This window comes from Hirundo rustica, chromosome 16 (genome assembly GCF_015227805.2).
Source record: "Hirundo rustica isolate bHirRus1 chromosome 16, bHirRus1.pri.v3, whole genome shotgun sequence".
NCBI lineage: Eukaryota > Metazoa > Chordata > Aves > Passeriformes > Hirundinidae > Hirundo > Hirundo rustica.
Genome location: NC_053465.1, coordinates 1,862,556 through 1,882,624, shown reverse-complemented (window position 1 = coordinate 1,882,624; position 20,069 = coordinate 1,862,556). Strand labels below are relative to the sequence as shown.

The window sequence follows — 20,069 nt, the reverse complement described above, 5'->3', positions numbered from 1 at the left end:
GAAGCAGGGCACACGAGCAGCAGGGCCTCGTGTGCCTGCAGGGGGAATTTGGGACGTTTTCATCTGGCTCTTTGTCCCTGCTGGGACAGACCCCTGGATCTGTGGATGGAGGGGGACGAGTCCCAGCCCTCTGTGTGTGCTGCATCCCAGGAGAATCCCCTTCATCATCATCCTCAGGGCTCGACCCCTTCCCAGAACAAAGATCTTCCCGGTAGTAGGGAGAAACTGTTTGCAGCCTGGAGTTAATGCTGAATTCTGGATTGGGGGTTTTTTTGGTGATGTTTGTTGCTGCTCTTTCCCTGAGGGCAGCCTGAGGTCTGGAGCCCGGTGAACAGCTTGGTTTGCTCCGGAGCTGCCACTGTGAGCTGGGAACAGATGCTGAGGGCTTTGTTCCTCTAAGCATTCGTCTTCCCTGGCAGAAATCTCCCCGAGGAACTTCCCCGGGTGACAGAGCCCCTGTGCCGGCTGTGGTGTCCCAGCCTGGCCCTGGAGGCTCCCGGGGCAGCTCGGCCAGGCCCCACCTGGAGCTGTCCTGGGCCAGGGAGGGGCAGGGCAGGGATGGGGCAGGGCAGGGATGGGGCTGTGTGTGCGGGGCCACCAGCTCCAGCGGCGCTTCTGTGCTTGGAGACGGCACCCACCATGGGTGACACAGAACGGGGCAGGGGAGATCACCCAGCCCTCCTGCAGCGCTGCACCCACCATGGGTGACACAGAACGGGGCAGAGGGGATCACCCAGCCCTCCTGCAGCGCTGCACCCACCATGGGTGACACAGAACGGGGCAGAGGGGATCACCCAGCCCTCCTGCAGCACTGCACCCACCATGGGTGACACAGAACGGGGCAGGGGGGATCACCCAGCCCTCCTGCAGCACTGCACCCACCATGGGTGACACAGAACGGGGCAGAGGGGATCACCCAGCCCTCCTGCAGCACTGCACCCACCATGGGTGACACAGAACGGGGCAGGGGGGATCACCCAGCCCTCCTGCAGCAGGGGACACGGGAGCTCATCCAGGGGGTTTGGGATGTCTCCACGCCCTCCCTCAGCTGTTCCCGAGCTCTGCCACCCTCCACAGAAAGTTTGTCCTGACTGAGGTGGAACTTGTGTTTAGGTCGTGCCCGTTGTTCCTCACCCTGTCCTGGCACTTCAGAGAGAGCCTGGCACCACCCTCCTGCCTCTCCTTGGAGATGTTGCTGTGGATTGATGGGATCCCCTCTCTGCTGTCTCCTCCTTCCCGTTCTGGGGGCCTCAGGAAGGTGTCACAGCATCCCCCTGTGCCGTGTGCCAGCCCTGGTGCCAGGCTCTGCTCCCTGCCCGGGGCTGTGCCCCCTGAGCCCTCGGGCTGTGACCCCGGTGCCCTGGATGCCCTGGGAGGGCTGAGCTGGAACAGAGACTGGGCAGAGCTGGGGAATAAAGCAGAGATTTATTGAAAGGCCTTTAGGGTACAGCTTGGGCAGGACAAGAGCCTGGCCAGAGACACACCCGAGGTGGAACCAAAATGGGCACAAAATGGGCACAAAATGGGCACAAAATTGTCAAATGGTCACCAGGTCTCACACTTTGATCAGTTTTGGTCCATTTGCACATTGGTGTTTAATTGTCCAGTTCCAGCCCCAGGCTGTGAGCTCCCATCCTTGTTCCTCCCTCCAGCCACCCTTGTCTGTGCTTTGGGCTGAAAGTTGTCCTTGGTGTGCAGCAGGAGCAGGATTTGTTTTGTGTCGCTGCTGTGTGCAGAGAGCTGAGTGACGCTGAGTGTGAGCTCAGAGCTGCACCTGGGCAGCACAGAACATGGAATACACGGAAGATCAAACTGCAGGCATCACCCTCCTGGAGCCAGCAGGTCCCTCCTCAGCACCCGGCCCCTCTGTCAGCCCCTTTCAATTGCAGCACACTCAGCAAAGGCAGGCAGAATTAAATTTATTCCTGAATTGTTGAATAATGTAATATTCGTGTTGTACATAAAAGAATCACAAACCACCCAGCCTGATTTTCCTATGAAAACATTTAACTTTTATTAAATCAAGACAGTTTTAAGGAGCAGCGAAGAAAAAAAAAAAAAAAAAATGAAAGCAAAGAAAGAAAAAAATGGAACCAGCTTTCAAAGTTGCCCCGTAGCCAAAACATCCATCTGAGAAGCTGAAGGGTTGATTTTATTTGTTTGTTTGTTTGTTCTTCTGCTGGAGTGTATCACCAATAATTAAAAAAAAAAAAACAACAAAAAAGGCAACAACAAAAAAAAGGGAGACGAGCGAGTTCAAACCCTTGGAATAAATCAAAGCCGACTCTTCAGGCTGCCGGGAGCTGCTCCAGCCGGTTTGGGGTCTCCAGGATTTGGGAATGCTGTGCTGGGGGGCGGCAGGGCTCCGGCACAGCGGGGACGGGGGTCTCTGGGGGTCTCTGGGGATCTCTGGGGATCTCTGGGGAATCTCTCTTTGGGGATCTCTGGGGATCTGTGGGGATCTCTGGGGATCTTTCTTTGGGGATCTCTGGGGATCTGTGGGTCCCTATGGATCTCTGTGGGTCCTTGTTAATCCCTGGTGATCTCTGTGGATCCTTGCAGATGTCTGTGGATCCCTGCTCATCCCTGGTGATCCCTGGTGATCCCTGCTGGTCTCGGTGGGTCCCTGCTGATCCCTGTGGATCCCTGTGGATCCCTGCTGATCCCTGTGGATCCCTGTTCATCCCTGCTGATCCCTGGTGATCCCAGTCCCGGCCCCACAGCCCAGGGGGGCCCCGGGCAGTGAATCCCCCTCCCAAGGCAGCGGATTCCAGCTCTGTGGGGCGCGGAACTGTTGGGGGTGGGCGCTGCGCAGGCTGCAGGTGAGGCTCCTGCGGGCAGGGTTTGGCCCCGTCCCTATAAAACATTCCCAGCCACTGGAGCCCTTCCCGGGAAGGGGCAGAGGAGCCTGAGCTGGAGTTCAGTCAGAGAGGCGAGACAAAGCCCAGGGGAGCGGGGGAGCAGACCTGGATTGGCAGACAGCAAGACAAATTGGATGATCTAATAGTCCTTTTCCATCTCGAAGTTTTATGATTCATTTGTTATTTTAGCCATCTATATATATTTTTTTTTATTTTACCCTAGAGGGGTTTCTTGAAATGTGTGCAATATATTCCTTAAAAAAATAAAAAATAAAAAAATATTTAAAAAATCACTTTAAAAAAGAAGAGAAGAGGTCGGTGCTGCAGGCTCAGAGGAGGTGGGATGGGTGTGTCCCCCCACCCCAGAAACAACCCCAGAGCCAGAGAAGGGAGAGGGAAAAACTGGGAGAGGGAAAAACTGGGAGAAACCAGCACAGGGTGGTGGTGGTGCTTCCCCCCCACACCTCTTTTTCTCGCTTTAAGTGATTATTATTGAAGGGAAAGGAGCCTGCGAGAAATCCTGCGTGAGTTTTACTGAAACAGGCACATTCCTGTGGGTTTCTCACTCCCACAGCCTCCCCAGGTCAGTCGTGTTCTTTCTCCGCAGAGAAAGAAAAGGATAGGGAAAAAAAAAAAAAAAAAGGGACTAAAGAAAAGAAAAACCCACACAAAAATCAATCCATCAAATGTCATTACAGATTTATTAAGCCTGATGTAGAAAGACTTTTAACAGTAACATCTTCAGAAAGCATAAAAAGAGCACTTCTGTTCAGTCTTGTGCTTTGAAAATCTAAATATATTTTTATCATATAAATAATTCTTTTCATGTTTTAAGTGCATCTGTTTTTTTTTTCTTTTTTTTTTTTCCTTTTTTATTCCCTTTTCAAATTTCCATTTTACAATTGGCCAAAAAAAAAAACCCAAAAAAAACCCAAACCAAAAAAACCCAAAAAACCCCCTGAAGTCTGCGTTGACTGAAATGAAGCCATTTGCAAAGCTAATGATGTTGTGAAGCATGTCTGTGGTGAGCCGTATCAGCTAGATTTCAGAAAGGTAGTTCAATGAGTGCAGCATTAAAATGAGGGACAGCCTCCAGCAAAATCATAATTGAACACACCCCAGTCCTTAATGTCTGCAGTTGGGTTTCCTGATGCAAATTACGATAACATTTCAGATGTGAGCAGTCGCTTTCCAGTAGCTGCGGTGGAAAAGAGACATTTTCTGCCACAAAGGGAAGAATTACCATGTTTAAAAATGTAAATAATATATGTATAGAAACCTTTTTTATGGAAATGAGGCATTCAGGATTATGTGAGCAGTTTGGGCTATTTTTTTTTTTTTTTTCCTTTTAAACATAACAGATAAAGATGTGTGATCTATTATTCAGGGCTTTAATTACAGTTCTAAAACTGCAGTGATTTTATATTAAAAAAAAAATAAAAATAAATCCCTGGGCATAAAAAGTAATGTTTTCTGTGGGAAAGTTGAGGGGTTTTTTTCTTTTTTTTTTTTCTTTTCTTTTTTTTTAAATACAATGTATTTACCATGGTGAAAACACAGAACAAAAAAATCACCGTTAATAAATTCCAATGCTACAAAATCATACACAGAAATACACCTTAAATGCTCTGGATTGCAGTCATCTTCCTGTAAATCAGAAAAGGCCTCAGATAAATAGGTTTGACCTGATTTAAATTTAATGAGATACATAGTCCTGATTGTTAATAATTGGTTTGGGGGAACCCAAAACAATAAAAGCAATAATCTCCTCTAGTATAAATTATACGAATTTATTTAGCAATCAACCGAAGGGAGGAGAGGGAAGGGAAAAAAAAAAAAAAATAAAATAATAAGCCATTAACATTATCAATTTGTTTAGCTGAAGTTCGTTATAATAAGCAAATAATTGGAAGCCAAATTGCCAGGCAGGCTTGGAGAAAGTGGATTTTGGGAAGATGCCTGCGTGTGATGGAGCTCCGGGGCCACTAGATGGTATGGTCCTCCCAGCAGAAAGGGCTTTCTCCATCCTAGGACCATCCATAATCATCCAAACCAAGTGAAACATGGTTTTGATTAAAGCAGCCTGTTGGCTCAATAATCTCGGTAATTTTAAAAACATCCCTAATGTGGAAGAAGAACACTGCAATGTCAGGGATGGCCTTGGGGCCCATTATAAACAGCAACAAAATAAATAAGGGGAAGAAATGAGAGGTCATGAAAACAAAATTAAGCTAATGTTTCAAATTTTGACAATTATGAATTGTTCCTCCAAGAAGACATTAAAAAAAAAAAAAAAAAATCAGGCACTATTAGATAAAATACAAAGAGAATAATTGTACATGTATGAGTTTCCCGTGGGACTAAGCATGCTTTAAAAGCAAAACTTGACTTAGATTTCCCTTCTTCCCCCCACCCCCCTTTCTAGCCAGAAGTCGGGCAGCTCTCATGCAAACACAGACTTGCTTCTCTGAGTTCCTCCACAAGCTCCTCTCGAATTCCTTTATGAGCCATTAAAAGATGATGAGCAAGAAAACAAACAAACAAACAAAAAATTACAAGCATATTTTCTATGGAGAAATGGGAAAAAAAAATAATATTCCCCATTATGGACCTTTTTTTCCCTTTTTTTTTTCTTTTGTAGGAAACCGAAACAAGCGAATATAACAAAATCTGTGTTCATAACATGGCAATATAGTTAATATATACAAATATGTACAGTACAAAAATGCATCAAAGGCGCAACTCTTCATCCAAACAAGCTGCAGGGCCCGGGGAAGAGCAGCTTGGCCCGCTCCTCTCTAAGTTACAGGCAGTATGTTCTGTACAGCATGCACTGGGTACAAAAGGAGTGCAGGAGCACCCAGACATTCGCCAGGGAAAGTCACCGCGAGGCCCCTCGGCAGGGAGTCCCGTTCGCGTTGTTCGTATAAAAAATGGGTTTAATCTTGCCTTTTTTTTGCCTTTTGGAGTATATACATTTGGTGTGGTTTTTTTTTTTTTTTTTTTTTGGGGGGGGGGGGGAAGAGAAAAGTTGATTCTTTATTTTCATTATTGTTTTCGAAACAGAATCCCGGCACCACGGGGTCACAGGCGTAACCTGAGGACGCTGCCAAGGACAAACGCACCGCGAGCGCTGGGGCACAGCAAACCCATCCGAATTCACCAGGTGCTCCGTGGCTGACACGGGGCTGGGGCCCTCCTGATCCGTGCTGACCCGTTCCAGGTAATGAAACCCAAAACAAACACACAGAGTAAAAGACCAACGAAGGATTAAGAAGAGGAGCGCAAGACAAAGGGGCGCGTTGTACCAGAGACGTAGGACAGAGAGGTACCCTGAGCCGAATAACAGCTGTTGAGCTTGTCAGCTTTTGCAACCTGTATTGCACAATTCCAGCACCTGCGGCGGGGCGAGGCCGAGGTGCTGCCCTGCAATCCTGCAGGGTCCTGCTGCCGGCGGTGCCCAGCTGCTGCCGCCTCAGCCCCGGAGCCGCTGCCTGCTCCGGGAGGGGTGCGCACACACACATACACACACACCCACCTGTGTGCCCGCGTCTGATGGGCGCTGCAGGGAAAGGTCTGTGTGCACCTGCGTGTCCTCCTGCATTCACACAGCCCTTCTTAAGCGTCACCTGGACCCGTTTCTAAGCCAAAACGCTCCCCACAGAAATCTCCCACATTTCAGGCAGTCGTGAGGACGTGGATGCCGTGTGGGGATGGGGAAAGCGTTCCCTGCCTTCAACGGAGATGCATTTTTGCAAGGTGTTATTTTCATTTTCTTCATGAAGTACTGATGGTTTTTTCCCCCTGCTATCTCATCTGAGGAGTCTAATGAAAGAATTTGTTGCCTTTACTTAGATCAAAAAAGGAAAGGAAAAAAAAAAGTTTGCTCAGCTCGATGGTGTGAACTGAAGTGGAGCTGTGCGATCCGCCAGGATTAGTGTTTAATCTGTTGTCTCAAACAGGGCTTTTTACAAAGGCCTAAAGACATTTCATGAGCTGAGAGGGATGATGAACTGGAAGTTTATTACTCTGCAGTAAAGTCCAGTGCTACAGCAAGTTCACTTTTAAAAAATACTCTCCAAGAAAAAAATTGTGCAGGCATTTTGGTACAAGAAATAAATGTCTTCTGAAACTTCATCTACTCCTCACGTCTCTTCTGGCATAACCAAAGCAAAAAACCACCACTGGACTGAAGGATACTGGGATAAAAGTGCTTGCACTGGTATTAAAGTGGTCCAGCAGAGCAAAAGGAGCTGTACCAGTATAAAGTGCTTTATAGTGATACAACTGCTGCTACTTCTACAAATATAGATATCAACATTTTGCAATCACCTCCCTGCCATAACTAAAAACCTCCTGAAGTGCAGGAGATTTAATTTGCCTGGAGCTAGAGACTGAAGTTTGCTGGACCCCTTTTCAAAACTGCGTTTAGAATCTGAGGCTGGGACCATGAGGCTGGCGTTTGGAGCTGGGTAAACAGAGGGTGAACCTGCTGGATTTGGAAAGGTGGCTCCGGATTTACTCAGGAAGAAATGCAAACAGAATCTGGCTTCTGTTTTTTAGACATTGGGCTGAAATGGGAGGGAGGTGGTTGAAGGGAGGATCGGGGGGGATGTGGCACAGCACGTGTGGGGTGCAAAGGTGAGTCAGCTTCCAGTCCCATTGTAAACCCATTATTTTTATTATTTTATTCTTTCACTTTCCTTCAGAAGACAACAGGAGAATAAGAATTCTAAATTTTGTATGCCTTCCACTGCAGGAAACAATGAAAAAGAAAAAGAAAACCCAGTAAGCATTTCTGGAATAACAACCCGGTGGCTCACCCAGGGTCATCAACCAACAGGCTGATCTTGAGTTCAGGTGCTGACAAATCAAGACCTCATGGATGAAATGTGATTGAAATCTGCCTTTAGATATATGTCCTTTATTCTTTAGTTATGTTTTAAAATATGACGCTTGCTGTGGTCCAAAGTGACACAAATGGTCAAAGGTTGGACTCGATGATCTTGGAGACCTGTCCCAAGCGAAATGATTCTGTGACATAAAGAAGGCTCTGATTGCACCCACAATGTCCAGCTCAGATTCTTCAGCACCATTATGGAAATGTCCTTAGTTCTAGTGAAATTCAGGAACTTCTTGCTGACCATTTCCAGCTAAGGACAAGAAAAGTTGTGACCTGTGGGACAAATTGTGATGGAGAGCAGGAAACCCAGGCGAGGAAAACCACAGTGTCACTGACCCTGCCGTGAAACCCGAGGAGAAGCTGGTCTGGGGGCTCTGGGGCGGTCAGTATGCAGGAATTTCAGCTCCATAATCCCTAACCCAGCTTCCTAGGAGCAGCGATGACAGGTCAGGCTGTGCTGGGAGAGGATGGGCAGTACCAGTAGCACCTGCTGACGATCTATGGAAGCGGCTCTGTTGGTGCTCCTGCTCGGGGACAGATGGCCCGTAAAGCCTGCTGTAATTGCAACGTATTGATCTGGAATCTGTGATCAATACTGTCTTTATAGAGAGAATTTTAAATATAAATTGCATCGTATATCTGTTGGTGAGGACAAAAGCCCTGTGTGATGGAGATCCCCCTCCACCAGCCCCGGAGTGATGATGGAATACGGAGAGGGGACGGGGGACAGCCCAGCCAGAGCCACCTCTTCAATCTCCGCCAAAAATCAGGCAGCCTTCCTCATTCCCTCGCGTCCTTAGCAGGCTTCATCCCAAAATAACACCCACGGCACGACCCTGAGTGTCTGGGATGTGTCTGGATCAGGCCGTGGGGAACCAGCGCAGAGCCAGCGTCCCCTCAGCAGCTCCCACCCAAAACTCCCGTATTCCTTTCTCCTGGTCACCAAGGGCGGCTCGTTTTCCACGCAAATCCTGCACGGGTGCTTCCCAGTGGGAGTATCCCCTTCTGGTTTAGAAGCTGAACTGTGGGTATGAAGTAATCGATAAATATGGCACTTTGTCAAAACATGATTAAGGAAAGAAAAAGAGGCCAAAAATTAGGGAAACAATCCCTGCCATTTGAATGCATGAGAGCTGATTCAATAGCCTGTAAAGCTGGCTTGGAAGGCTTCACCCCCTATCGTGCTAATATATAATTATTGATTTTTAAAATGACTTTTTATATCCTCCCTGATCTCTAAAAAAGCTAGGGAGGTCAGTCTTGTAAATACTTTTACAAGTAGGTAATAAAACCCATGATAACTTGCATTGACAAGTAATTACTGGGCAGGTTTGTTAGCAGATTCTCAAAGATTTTTTTTTTTTAACCCAACAATTATTATTGTACTAATGACAGCCATTTTTAAAGCTAAGTGTCCTTCTCCCTCTCAGCTTAAGTAGCAAAAACCTGGAAAAAACACCTGAGACCGATCCACTGAAATTCTTGTACATTAGGCCCCAAAGGGATGCTAATTACATCTCCCTGTTTTAAAATAGAACATTATTTTTCTCAGGCGATATGGCTTATTTTGACACGGATGGTGGCGGGAAGGGAGCTCTGGTTTCTGAATAAATCTTTCAAAGCAGTGTGTAAGGGTAACAATTCTCCCTGCTTTATTTCAGTGCAGGAGCATAAACAGCTTGGATATGTGGTGTATCAATATGCCACTTGTTAATAAGCGAGGACGTGAATCATAAATATTCGGCTGTTTGATCACCAGGCTTTTAATTAATGTTTTGATGATCTCCAATAAGAATAAAAGTCAGAACGATAGATATTGAGTAGCAACGACAGAGAAAAGATGCAATGATTTTTTGTGTTACCTGATTTATATGACAGAAAAACTATCAACTCATCCAGTTTCGTACAGAGAAAAGAGAGGAGAGACGCACATTTTCCTTTTTTTATATCGTATTGTTTAAAAAAAAAAAAAAAGAAAAAAAAAAGAAAAAAAAAATCACTTAATTCAAATGTGTCCCTAAAATGTTCCCCAAGGACAGCGATGCAGGCAAAATGATCAAGCTTTAGCACTGTGTGATGACGGTTTGCGGCCGGATTTTTAAACAGAGTAGCTGCCGCCACGCAGTGAAGGCTCCTGAGCAAAACCTGACCTCCCTCAGGGGGTTTGGCCTTCCCAAAATCCGCCCAGACCTTTGCAGCTCCGGGGTGGGGCCGTGTGTCCTACGGTCACCCTGAGCTCCCAGGGCACCAGCAATGCTCCTTTCCTGCCAAAATCGAGCAGCTGGTGCCCCAAACAACCCCAGCTCTGGGTGCTGAGGGCTGGCTGGGGACTCCAGGCCTCCTTTTTGTGGGAAGAGGCTCCCGAGTGCTCCCCGTGTGGGAATTCCTACAGCTTGGCCTTGCCACAGGTGCAAACCCCAGCATGGAGAATCCTGTTAAAGAACAGCCAAACTCCCGGCCGCGACAGCATCGGGGCTGGGAGCTTCACCTGTCGGGTGCTGCGAGCAGCACAGTGTTTTTCACCCTGCACCCAAAAGCTCGGGGAAAGGAGCCACACGAGCAGTTTCTCCCAGGAGCGATTTTTTGCCTTTGGGTCGGCACCAGCGGCCCCACCTTGTGCAACTTCACCTCATAGCTCCGGCCTGGGCTGTGCAATTTAACAGCTTCTGAGGAGCTCGATGCTAATGCATTGATTTTGCTTTAATAGAATTTTGTTGTCAATGGCCGGCGCTCAGCACGGTGCAGGCTTCAATCTTAACCCATCTGAAGGCTCTGCTCGTTTCCAGTTGAGCTCCGTTCATTTCCAGTTGAATAGGTTAAGCAAAGACAGACCTCACTGTTCTCAATTCACTTTATGATCCTCCCATCATAAAAAATAATATCAGCACCTTGCTTTTCATGTCAGAACTACATTTGAGCTGCTATTCCCTATGCCCATGAGTAAATCCCATAAAAGCCGCCCCGTTGTACTGTCGCTATTTTTCCTTGTGGATGATTGATTGATGGATGAGTGCTGACACTTCAATGAAGCTATTTCGACTGCCATCTCAATCCGATGATGTGAGGGGTATATTTTCTGTCCATGCCTCATTACTTCAGAATGACATTCCTGGAACTTCATTTACTTTTTCCCTCCTTCCCTCAAGCGCCATATTTTTTCCCATCTAGGTTATGCATGCCATAAAAAAAGCAATTTGCTATTATATGTGGCATAAGGGCAACACTTTCCCTAGGAGGTAAATAAGAAGGGCCTTTTTTTCTCCTCCATGTTGAGTTTAGGGATCATGTCAAAATTTCCCGAGCAGTGCCAAAACCAGGCCCTCCTGCACAGAGGGAACGCAGGGAACGCATTTAGTCTGATTTTGCGACTGCTGCACTTCAGTTACATCCTTGAACATCGCAAACAGAACAACAGGAAAAGACACTCCAAAGCCCTTTCTGATTTGAGAAAGAGCCTCCTCTCCACTTGTGCCTCGCATACTTTGAATATTTCATTTGCCACGGAATAGCGATTTACAACTTGATCCAGACTTATTTTTCCTTGGAGAATAGGGGAAGTTCATCGTTAAGCGCAGAGACGGATTTGTCTACTGGAGGTTGTTTTCTCTGAGCGAGAGCAAACAGGGCTGCGCCTGGATTTCCAAGCAGTGCACTAGGAACAGTGGGACTTGTGACATTGGCATATCCTGGAAGATTCTGGGAGTTGACTTGGGACCCGATTTTAATCTGTGTAATACAGTATTCCCGTTAATAATAATGTATAATTAAGACATCCGTTAAAAATCCATAACGTTAATTTAATGGAGAAAATCTAATACAGTTCTATTGGAATTTTTACGTTAAATTAACTTTAACGGGCTTTTAATGGATGTCTTAATTAGATCTCATTATTAACGTGAATATTCCACAAATTAAAATTGGGCCCTCGAAGTTTTAATGAAAAAAGTTACAAGCACAAATTCGAAATTGCCATTTTTGTAGCCCCCTTCTCCCAGGCCGGGGTGGGTTTGAAGGCACGGCCGGCGGTGATCGCCGGGCCGGACACGGCTCGGACATCAGATTCTGATCCCAGTTTTGGTGGCACAAATCCAAAGTCACTCTGTTGACCACAACAGAGCTTCAGATTTGCACTCTCCTATCTGAGAAAAGAATTCTACTTTTATTCTTTTATATCTATATATAGATATTTATATAGAGATATTTATATATAGATATGTCTATATTTATATAATGTTCAATAATCTAACAATAGTACTTTTGTTTAAAAATCCCTCCATCCCCTATGTCTCGTCATAAACCGTAATGGAGATTTAAATATATATATATATATCTGAGGAATAAAACGAACCGAAAATAATCCATTTCAAACAAATCTTTGGCAGCAACATGGTTAAGCATAACTATTTGAACAACTTGCACAGAAGATTAACATTGTTCAGAGGTTTTTTGGCTCAGAATCTGTTTTAACTTAATAATTCTTGTACTTACTGTGATGTATTGATCCCTAGTGCAATGACTGGATTGGGCAACCCAGGTGCAACAGTAATAGCTGCACAGAATAGAAACATTTCCTTTAGACAAACTATCCCAAAGGGGTTATAAATAGGAAATGGACATTACCATGAAAAGTAAAGCTTCCAGTGTGACTGCATCTTGTGTAGCACACTTGGACATTAAACTATGAAGAATTTTTTTTTTTTTTTCCTGTCAAGTGTTACAAATTGACGAAATAAGTACATCAATGTTCTCAGTCATTATCTTACTTCAGTGGCACTTTGTTTTAGTGACAGCAAAAAGGGACAGTGGAGACCAGACAGCCCCAGTGCAGTTTATCAATGAAAATCTAATATCGTCCATAAGCAGGGGAGTGGAAATCAATACTTCATTACCAAATTGTTAGTGAGGATGAAGAAGAATAGCAGGAGTTTTTTGGCAGGCTCCTCGGTCCGGGTTGCTGTGAGTTCAATGTCAGGGCCGCGGTGGCGAGCGGGGCCGGGCGCGGAGCTGGGCTGGAGAGCTGGACTAAGGCATTCGTCCTGCAAGCACAACAACAACAGCCACAGTTACACGGTCTGATCACTGCCACGCCCCTGAGCGGGCACCTTCAGCCATGGAAATGTCTGCAAATGAGCCCTGCTTCGTTTCCTGCACCCACAGGCTCACAACAAGCAAGGACACACAGGGGTGGGTGGAATCCTGGTTCCACAGCCATGCACAGAGCAGTGGATGAACTCCAGACGGTGCTGCGGCTCTGCCTGGTCTCTGAGCCCCTTACTCTGCTTCTCCCCCGTGTTCCTTAAACGTGGAGTTCCTTCCTACAGCCAGCCAAGGACATGCTCAGAAATCCTCATGGAGAGCCGGAGTTCTCGGTACTCACACAGTGTCTAATGACCCCGCTGTTCCTGTGTTATTCCTACTTCTTGTGGCACCTCCCCAGCATTAAAAGCCATCTTCCAACGGGCCTTTTCCATCCTGCAGCTGCTAAAAGTGCTAAGTGACTCGAGTCGTGAAGCTACTGCTACTCAGAGACAGAAGGGACTTGTTTTATTTAATTTCAAGGTGTGGGTTTAAAAGTTCAGCCCAAAGCTGGGTTCTGCTTTGCTTATAACCCGGGAGAAAGATACTGAGGAAAGCAGTAGGAAAAAACCAACTGGAAAAATAGGGTGAGAAATGAGGCAGGCAATAAGTAGAGCGAAAGTCAATCTGGAGACAGCACAAAGGAGAAAAAGAGCTGCAGTGGGCAAAGAGAAATATGTTACTGAAAAATATATTATCTGTTCAAGGCCATGGATATTTCAGCAAACACAACTCAAATCCTGCAGTGTGTTCTCTGTGTTCTGGCTAAATCAACTGGAAATTCAGTAGCAGCTTTATTTAAAGTAAAATAAACTCAGCTTTTCAAAAAATTCCATATGAAAACAAAAAAGCCCATTGACTTCATGCTAGTTAGTTTATAATTTGGTTTGGTTTACAATATCTTCACCTTTTCAGTTTTCACAGCGATGCTGAGTTTTGCATTGGCAACCCAGACCTGCTGTGGAGAAACTGTTGGAAGGGAAGAGGAGGTTTTGGCAGCTGAACGTTGCGACTTTTGGCAACTGAGGGTGCATGTAAGTCAGTTTGAGATTGTGGTGAATACCTTGGATCATTATTCCCACTTAAAAGATATTAAAAGCAATCCACGTTGACACTTTAAGATGTTGCCTTTTGGTTTTGGAGGTAACGCTCCAGAGTAGTTCTCGCTTTGCAAAGCTATTATTTTTCACTGCAAAAGGGCAGAGCTGTGCCAGTTTACGCCCTGCTCAAATCTTAAAGAAATGCAGAAGCATTGCTGTTGTAGGGCCTGGAGCTGACACACAGCAACGCTGCGGCCAGATTCTCACTGTGGAATCGCCTCCGCAAACGATCCAAGAGTGGGGGTGGAAGAGGCATCGGGCTTTACCCTTCCAAGAGGTTTCCAGGATGGAAAACTCCCTGTGACATCCCACCTGAGTCCTGCCTTGCATCATACCAGGCCCTGCAGCATATGCTTCCCTCCTGGGGTGGGACACAGGCACCGCAGGCTGTGATGAGGGACAGCGGTGACACAGCTGAGAGCAGGAGTGGTGACCCTTCACAAGGTCAACTCTGTCTCCAGAATACCACTGGGATAATTAAGCCAAATTAGAGTCGCTGATAGTGCTAAATCTGGGACAGAGTCTTGAAGTTACTGCGGGGCCAGCGGGAAATATTTATAAAAGTTTGGATTGAAAAAACGAAAAGCAGAACTCCGGCCTCCTCTTCTTTTTGTGCCATTGTGAGGAAGGCCCTGAGACTTTTTAATCAGCACAGCAATATTCCTGGTCACTTCCCTGTCACAGAACAACATTGAGGACTCTGTTAGCCCTGGGCAGACACTTGTGAGGCACATCGGTCAGAGGGAAGGTCCACAAGAAACTCTTCTGGCAACAAATAAACTTTTGAGGCTCAGTGTCCATGTACTTGACTAATGCTAACATCTCTGTCAATTCAATTGGGACTTGGCATTGATTTCCATGGGATAAGTACTTCACCCCTAAGGTCTTTTGGCCAGCTGAAGTCTCCATCCTTGTGGGTTTTGTTGGATTTTTTTTTTAAGTTTTATTGATACCACTGCAGGCTGGGACAGGACTTTGGGAAATTAATTAGTGTGAGCCCTGATCAATAAGGGTCATAGTTTATGTATTTCATTATCGAGTCTGTAAGAGATTCAGGGAGTTTGTGGAGAGCTTGTCACCTGCAGTCAGTGCAGAGCAGCCTGCACATTCCAACAGCACTTGATGGGCAGGGTCTGGTGCTTCCTGGGCATCTGCTGCAATGTAGCCCACCCTGCGCCATAAAGAAAACTCCATCACTTAAATCATGTTCTGAAAACGTGGCTGAGGGTGTTCATTATACTGATGTCTTGTACAGCGTATGTGGAATATCAGTTGCAGATACTGAAGCTTTGCTTTTATTTAACACTAATTATCAAGCCATCAACAGATGTAAAAAGTCGTATCTATTTTAACGCGGACGTGTCAGGACTCAGCATTCCTCCTAACAGCCTCCTTCCCTCTCCTTGTCCATGGCACAGCTTCCCTCTCCTCATCCGAGCGTTGCCAGAAAAACACAGCTGTGAAACCTCTGAAACGGGAGCTCTCGAACTCGTCTGCAGCCCCAGAGCCCTGCCGAGCGCGTGTCGGCAGCTCGCGGCGCGCCCGGCCCCGGCGGTGCCACGGCACGGCCACGCTGCGCTCCTGGAGCGCCCGGAGCGCCCAGCGCCCGGTGAGCCGGGCTCCCAGCTCACACAGCCGCGGCCAGGTCACCTCCCACACCCCAGTGCGTCTCCAGTGCCCCCTGTTCCCTTTTCCCCACGGACAAAAGCCACACCAACGGAGTGACGCGGCCGCCTTGGCGCTGCCTGCTCCTAGGATGGGTCTCAAGTCACGGAAAACCAGAACGGGTTGGGTTGAAGGGACCTTAAAGCTCACCTTGTTCCACCTTTCCACACCTTCCACTGCCCCAGGCTGCTCCAAACCCCATTCCTCCTGGCCTTGGAGACTTCCAGGGACCCAGGCCCCCTCACCCTCACAGGGAGGGATTTCTTCCTGATACCTCACCTAAATTTCAGTTTGAAGCCATTCTCCCTTGTCCTGTCACTCCTGTTCCTGCTGAAGAGCCCCTTCCAGCTTCCTTGAAGGCCTCTTCAGATCCTGGAAGGTGCTGTGAGGTCCTTCCAATATCTGAAGTCCTTTTCTTGGGGATTGCTGTCACCATTTGATTTTTGGGTTCTGCCACCTCTTCAGTGGAGCAGTCTGAGGTGGGATGGAGCTCCAGAGCCGGAAGATGACAGCAGCATCATGTATTTATAATGTCTTCTCTGTATTTCCATATCTTTGCTAATATCATTTAGCCAGCTCCTGTTTATGCGATGGGGTAACAAAAATGACAATATTCCTCTGTGATCCACCCACCGCAGTCCATGGGAGCCCATGGATCAACACTTTTCTGGGCTGCAGCTGCACCTATCACAATGAAGTGCAGGACCCTTTAAAGGCCACATAGAAAGACACAGACAGGCCCTTTGTGGTTACCAAACGTGTTATCTCTAGATGTCATTTTTGACCTACTTTTGCTAGATTTTTTGCGGCAGCACAAAATCTGTTCCTTAAAGAACCGTGCCACGTGCAGAGTACCTAGAAAGGGGGAAACAGCAAACCCGGATATATTTTATTTCATTTAGGACTCCTCTCACCATGAATTACAATGTTACAGGCTCTAAACGCCTTCTCGTTACCCATAATTATGACTAAAATTATATCAATCTAAACAGTAACTACTGGAATGATTCATCCTGATTGGGAGGAGCACGCTCCCTGGAGTTCTGCCTGCCCATCCATTTTAAAGCCTCATGGCAGGAATAGCTTTCCAGAAGGTCATTTAACAGCACATTAAATAAATAAACAGAACATATTTGTTTCAGCAAACACGCTCTGATAGGATGGGAAAGCATTTTGGGAGAGATAGGAATAACCCTCACGGCAACAAAATCTTTCAGTTCTCACCTTGTTGAGGGCGCAGCACCCTCCCAAAGGCAGGCAGAGGGTCCATGTGGTGCCAGCAGGGACAATCCCTCATGTCCTGCACGCTGAGGGGTCCCACAGCCCACCAACGGCACCACTCACGGCCCTGCAGAAGCCACCAGTCCTTGTATCTTCACCCTCAGCCGTCGGCCCCACGGAGAGGGAAGTGCGGAAAACATTCCTGATCTGAGCTCGTGAGCGTGTGGGGCAAGAGGAAGGAAATGCGGGCTCTAACTCAGCTGTGCTGGGGCGATTCTGCCTGAACACAGAATTAACTGCTGCAACACCCAGGTGGAAGAATCTGGAGACCTTGCCTGGGATGATACTTTCTTCCCGATTTTTGGGGCAATCCAGAGCTTTGCAGGGAGTTGGAGCAAGAGTGGAGCAGGAGGGACAAGGAGGTCAGTCCTGAAGGGAGCCAAAAAAAAAAAAGATGGGAAGAGACAATTTCCAAAGGCCTGGAGTGACAGGACAAGGGGGAATGGCTTCAAAGTGACAGAGAGGAGGTTTAGATTGAATATTGGGAAAATATTCTTCCCCGAGAGATGGCCCAGAGAAGCTGAGGATGAGTCAGACAAAAATCTGGGGCTGCAGCTCCCCGTGGTTCCAGAGAGATCGGATGGAATCCTGGGCTGCTGGAAAGAGGGGGATTGGTGCCACTGGTGTTGAGAGAGGCCAGGATTTCAGCCCTGAGCCCAGCGTGAGCCTCGAGGCGACACAGTGACACAGAGCACAAAGGTGTGACATTCACCTGGTCCCCCCACTGCACACAAAGCTCAGTACAGGAAGAATCACAGACTTGGAGAAAAAAAAAAAAAAAATACAGGCAGCATTTAACTTCTATTTCTTCCTATAAATAAAGTATAGCCATCAAATCACAATGTATTTGGGAGCACATGTTATTGACAGCCTATTCTTGGAGGGGGGGAAAAAAAAGTGGATTTTTTTGGCAAAGTTTCCTAAAGATTAAATTGTTCATTGTACAGGGCACCATCTGCCCTTGGAGAGAGATTTAGTTGATGGCAGCTGCAACCAAAGTGTGGAAGATAAAGCTGAATTTCTGGTTTCTTTTCAACTAGCAACTGTCATTACAGGTCACATGCAAACTGTGCCGTTTTCTGTGACAAGCAGGTTTGTAGGATTGGGAGCTCGCTACATTTTAAAGTGCCACCTGTAAGGATCCCAGCCGAGAAACAGCTTTTGGAACACACCTTGCAAAACGTGAATTTACAGCAGATAAGACAAAGCAATTATGGAGCGACCATCTGGACAAGGGCTGCGTGTTCCAGGCCCAGGTGCACGGGGAGGAGGTTGAGAGGAACTCGTGGGTCACTCAAAGGTGGATCCCTCCATTCATCTGGGTGCTTAAAAAGGCTGAATTATCTGCAAGTGTTCACTCAACAGTTGCATAATCCACAGTTGCCTCCCTATGTGCTTCCCCCTGAGATTATACCCCGCTTTTTTTAAACCCTGAAGAGAATTTCTAAATCACCAAACCAGAGGCTGCCGTGGGTGGGTTTTTTCTCAGCCCCACCTCTGAGCCATGACACTAAAATATCTCGACTCACTGTGAGGCAGCAAAGGCCACTCGACAGCGGGGAAGTGCTGATCTGTCTCTGCACTCTGAGTTACTTCAGTATCACACAAACCTCGTCCTGGCTACAGCAAACCCCTCCAGGAGGGAATTTGTACCTCCTCCCTCTCTCCTGAACACTTTCACAGGAGAATGTTGTTCCCTTTCTCCTCGGAACAAAACGGGAGGGGAGAAGTTAAGAGCACACTGGTAGATTTTATCAGGACAAAGAAACAAAGCAAAACAAAAAAGCAAACCCAAAGCTCTTCCCTTTCATCCCTGCCTTGCTATGAAAATGCCTTCATATTTGCAGGCTTGCTGACAATATTTCAGGATGGTACATCACACACCGTCTCATCTGGAACAGCAGACATTGTCAGTGCTGGGAGACAACCACTCTCTGGTTTGTACTTCACAAAGATTCTCTATAAAGCACTTCTATAGAGAAAGAAAGAAAAAAAAAAAAAAGATTTTTGAAATTCGTGAGTCTCTCTGCCTTTCAGACAAAGATGAGTTCTGGTTAATTTTTTTACTGATGATTTCCACCTCTTCTGCAAGGAAAAACAGCAGCTACCATTGCCTTAAGACAGACTGAACTAGTTGTAACATGCTTAGATATGAGATTCTTTTTTTTCATGTGAAAGAATTTGCAGGACATAAATTTCTTAAGTTTATTCTGTTCAGTTTAACTTGTTGGTCTTCTCTCCCATTTTGTCACAGTAGAAGGGGATTGTGGTTTGAAATAGAAAATGCTACCGTTGGTAGATTTTAACCGATCTGCTGTGATTAAATCCAAGCTCTTGGACAATAAGATTACTTACAAAAATATTTTAAATATTCAAAAAATATTATTTAAATATTATTTTAAAATATTTTTTAAATAAAGGCTTTGCCTTTCCAACAAAATATTGCCCATCATTTCAGGTGCCAGTGCTCAGGCCACCCGAGCCAAACCTTGGGAAGCTCCCACTTCCATGTCTGCTGCTGCAGAACAGAACCACGCTCACCCCCTGGGGAAATGCACCTTTTTCCATCCACATCTGACTGAGCCCAAATGCTTTTGGGATTGGGGCCTTCAAAGAGACACCCAGGAAAACGTTTAATTGCTGACACTCTGCCTGTTTGGGTTCCTTTCTGCAGAGAGCGTTAGTGGGTAGGAGTGGGCGCTGCTCGTGCGAATTAGTGTGGGATCTGCTGCTTTCTCCTGTCTTTGTGAGGAAGCTCTTAAAACACAAATTCCCACCTTAAACCTCGAACGGGCGCGAGCTGCGAGTAAATCACGGGCTCCGTGGTGCCAGAGCCGCACATGCTCTTCTGCTGCTGATTTGTCTACAAAATATATCACATGCCAGTTACTTGAATTAGGATCATGGGGAGAAGGGAATCATTAGAGAGTAGAAGAAACCCTAACACATAAAGAAAACTTATCCGTTTGTCTCCTCAGCGCCGCCTGTTTTATTTCCTCTTCAGGCGCTGACAGCGCTGATGAGGCAGAGGGTGCGGTAATGCTGAGCGATTGCTTTTGGGGGGAGCATCATTAGGGCTGGGAATGTTTGGTGCAGCGAGAGCTCTGCATTGCCAGGCCCTTTTCCCCGGTCACTCCGCGGTGTTCAGCGGTGCTGGAGGGTGAAGGCACAGCCTGGATCAGG

At 46.6% G+C, this 20,069-nt stretch overlaps 1 protein-coding gene across 2 annotated transcripts in view; it reads right to left on the bottom strand.

The window, feature by feature from the left end:
* Window positions 1-12,127: 12,127 nt before the first annotated feature.
* TSHZ2 (teashirt zinc finger homeobox 2) overlaps window positions 12,128-20,069 on the bottom strand; it is a 204,195-nt gene continuing 196,253 nt past the window's right edge. For both annotated transcript variants that reach the window (XM_058422741.1, XM_040080272.1), the window contains exon 3: window positions 12,128-12,800. Coding sequence is in view for 1 of the 2 variants with exons in the window: in XM_040080272.1 (XP_039936206.1) it covers window positions 12,799-12,800 (2 nt within the window). In the remaining variant the exon portion in view is untranslated. The remainder of the gene's footprint in view (window positions 12,801-20,069) is intronic.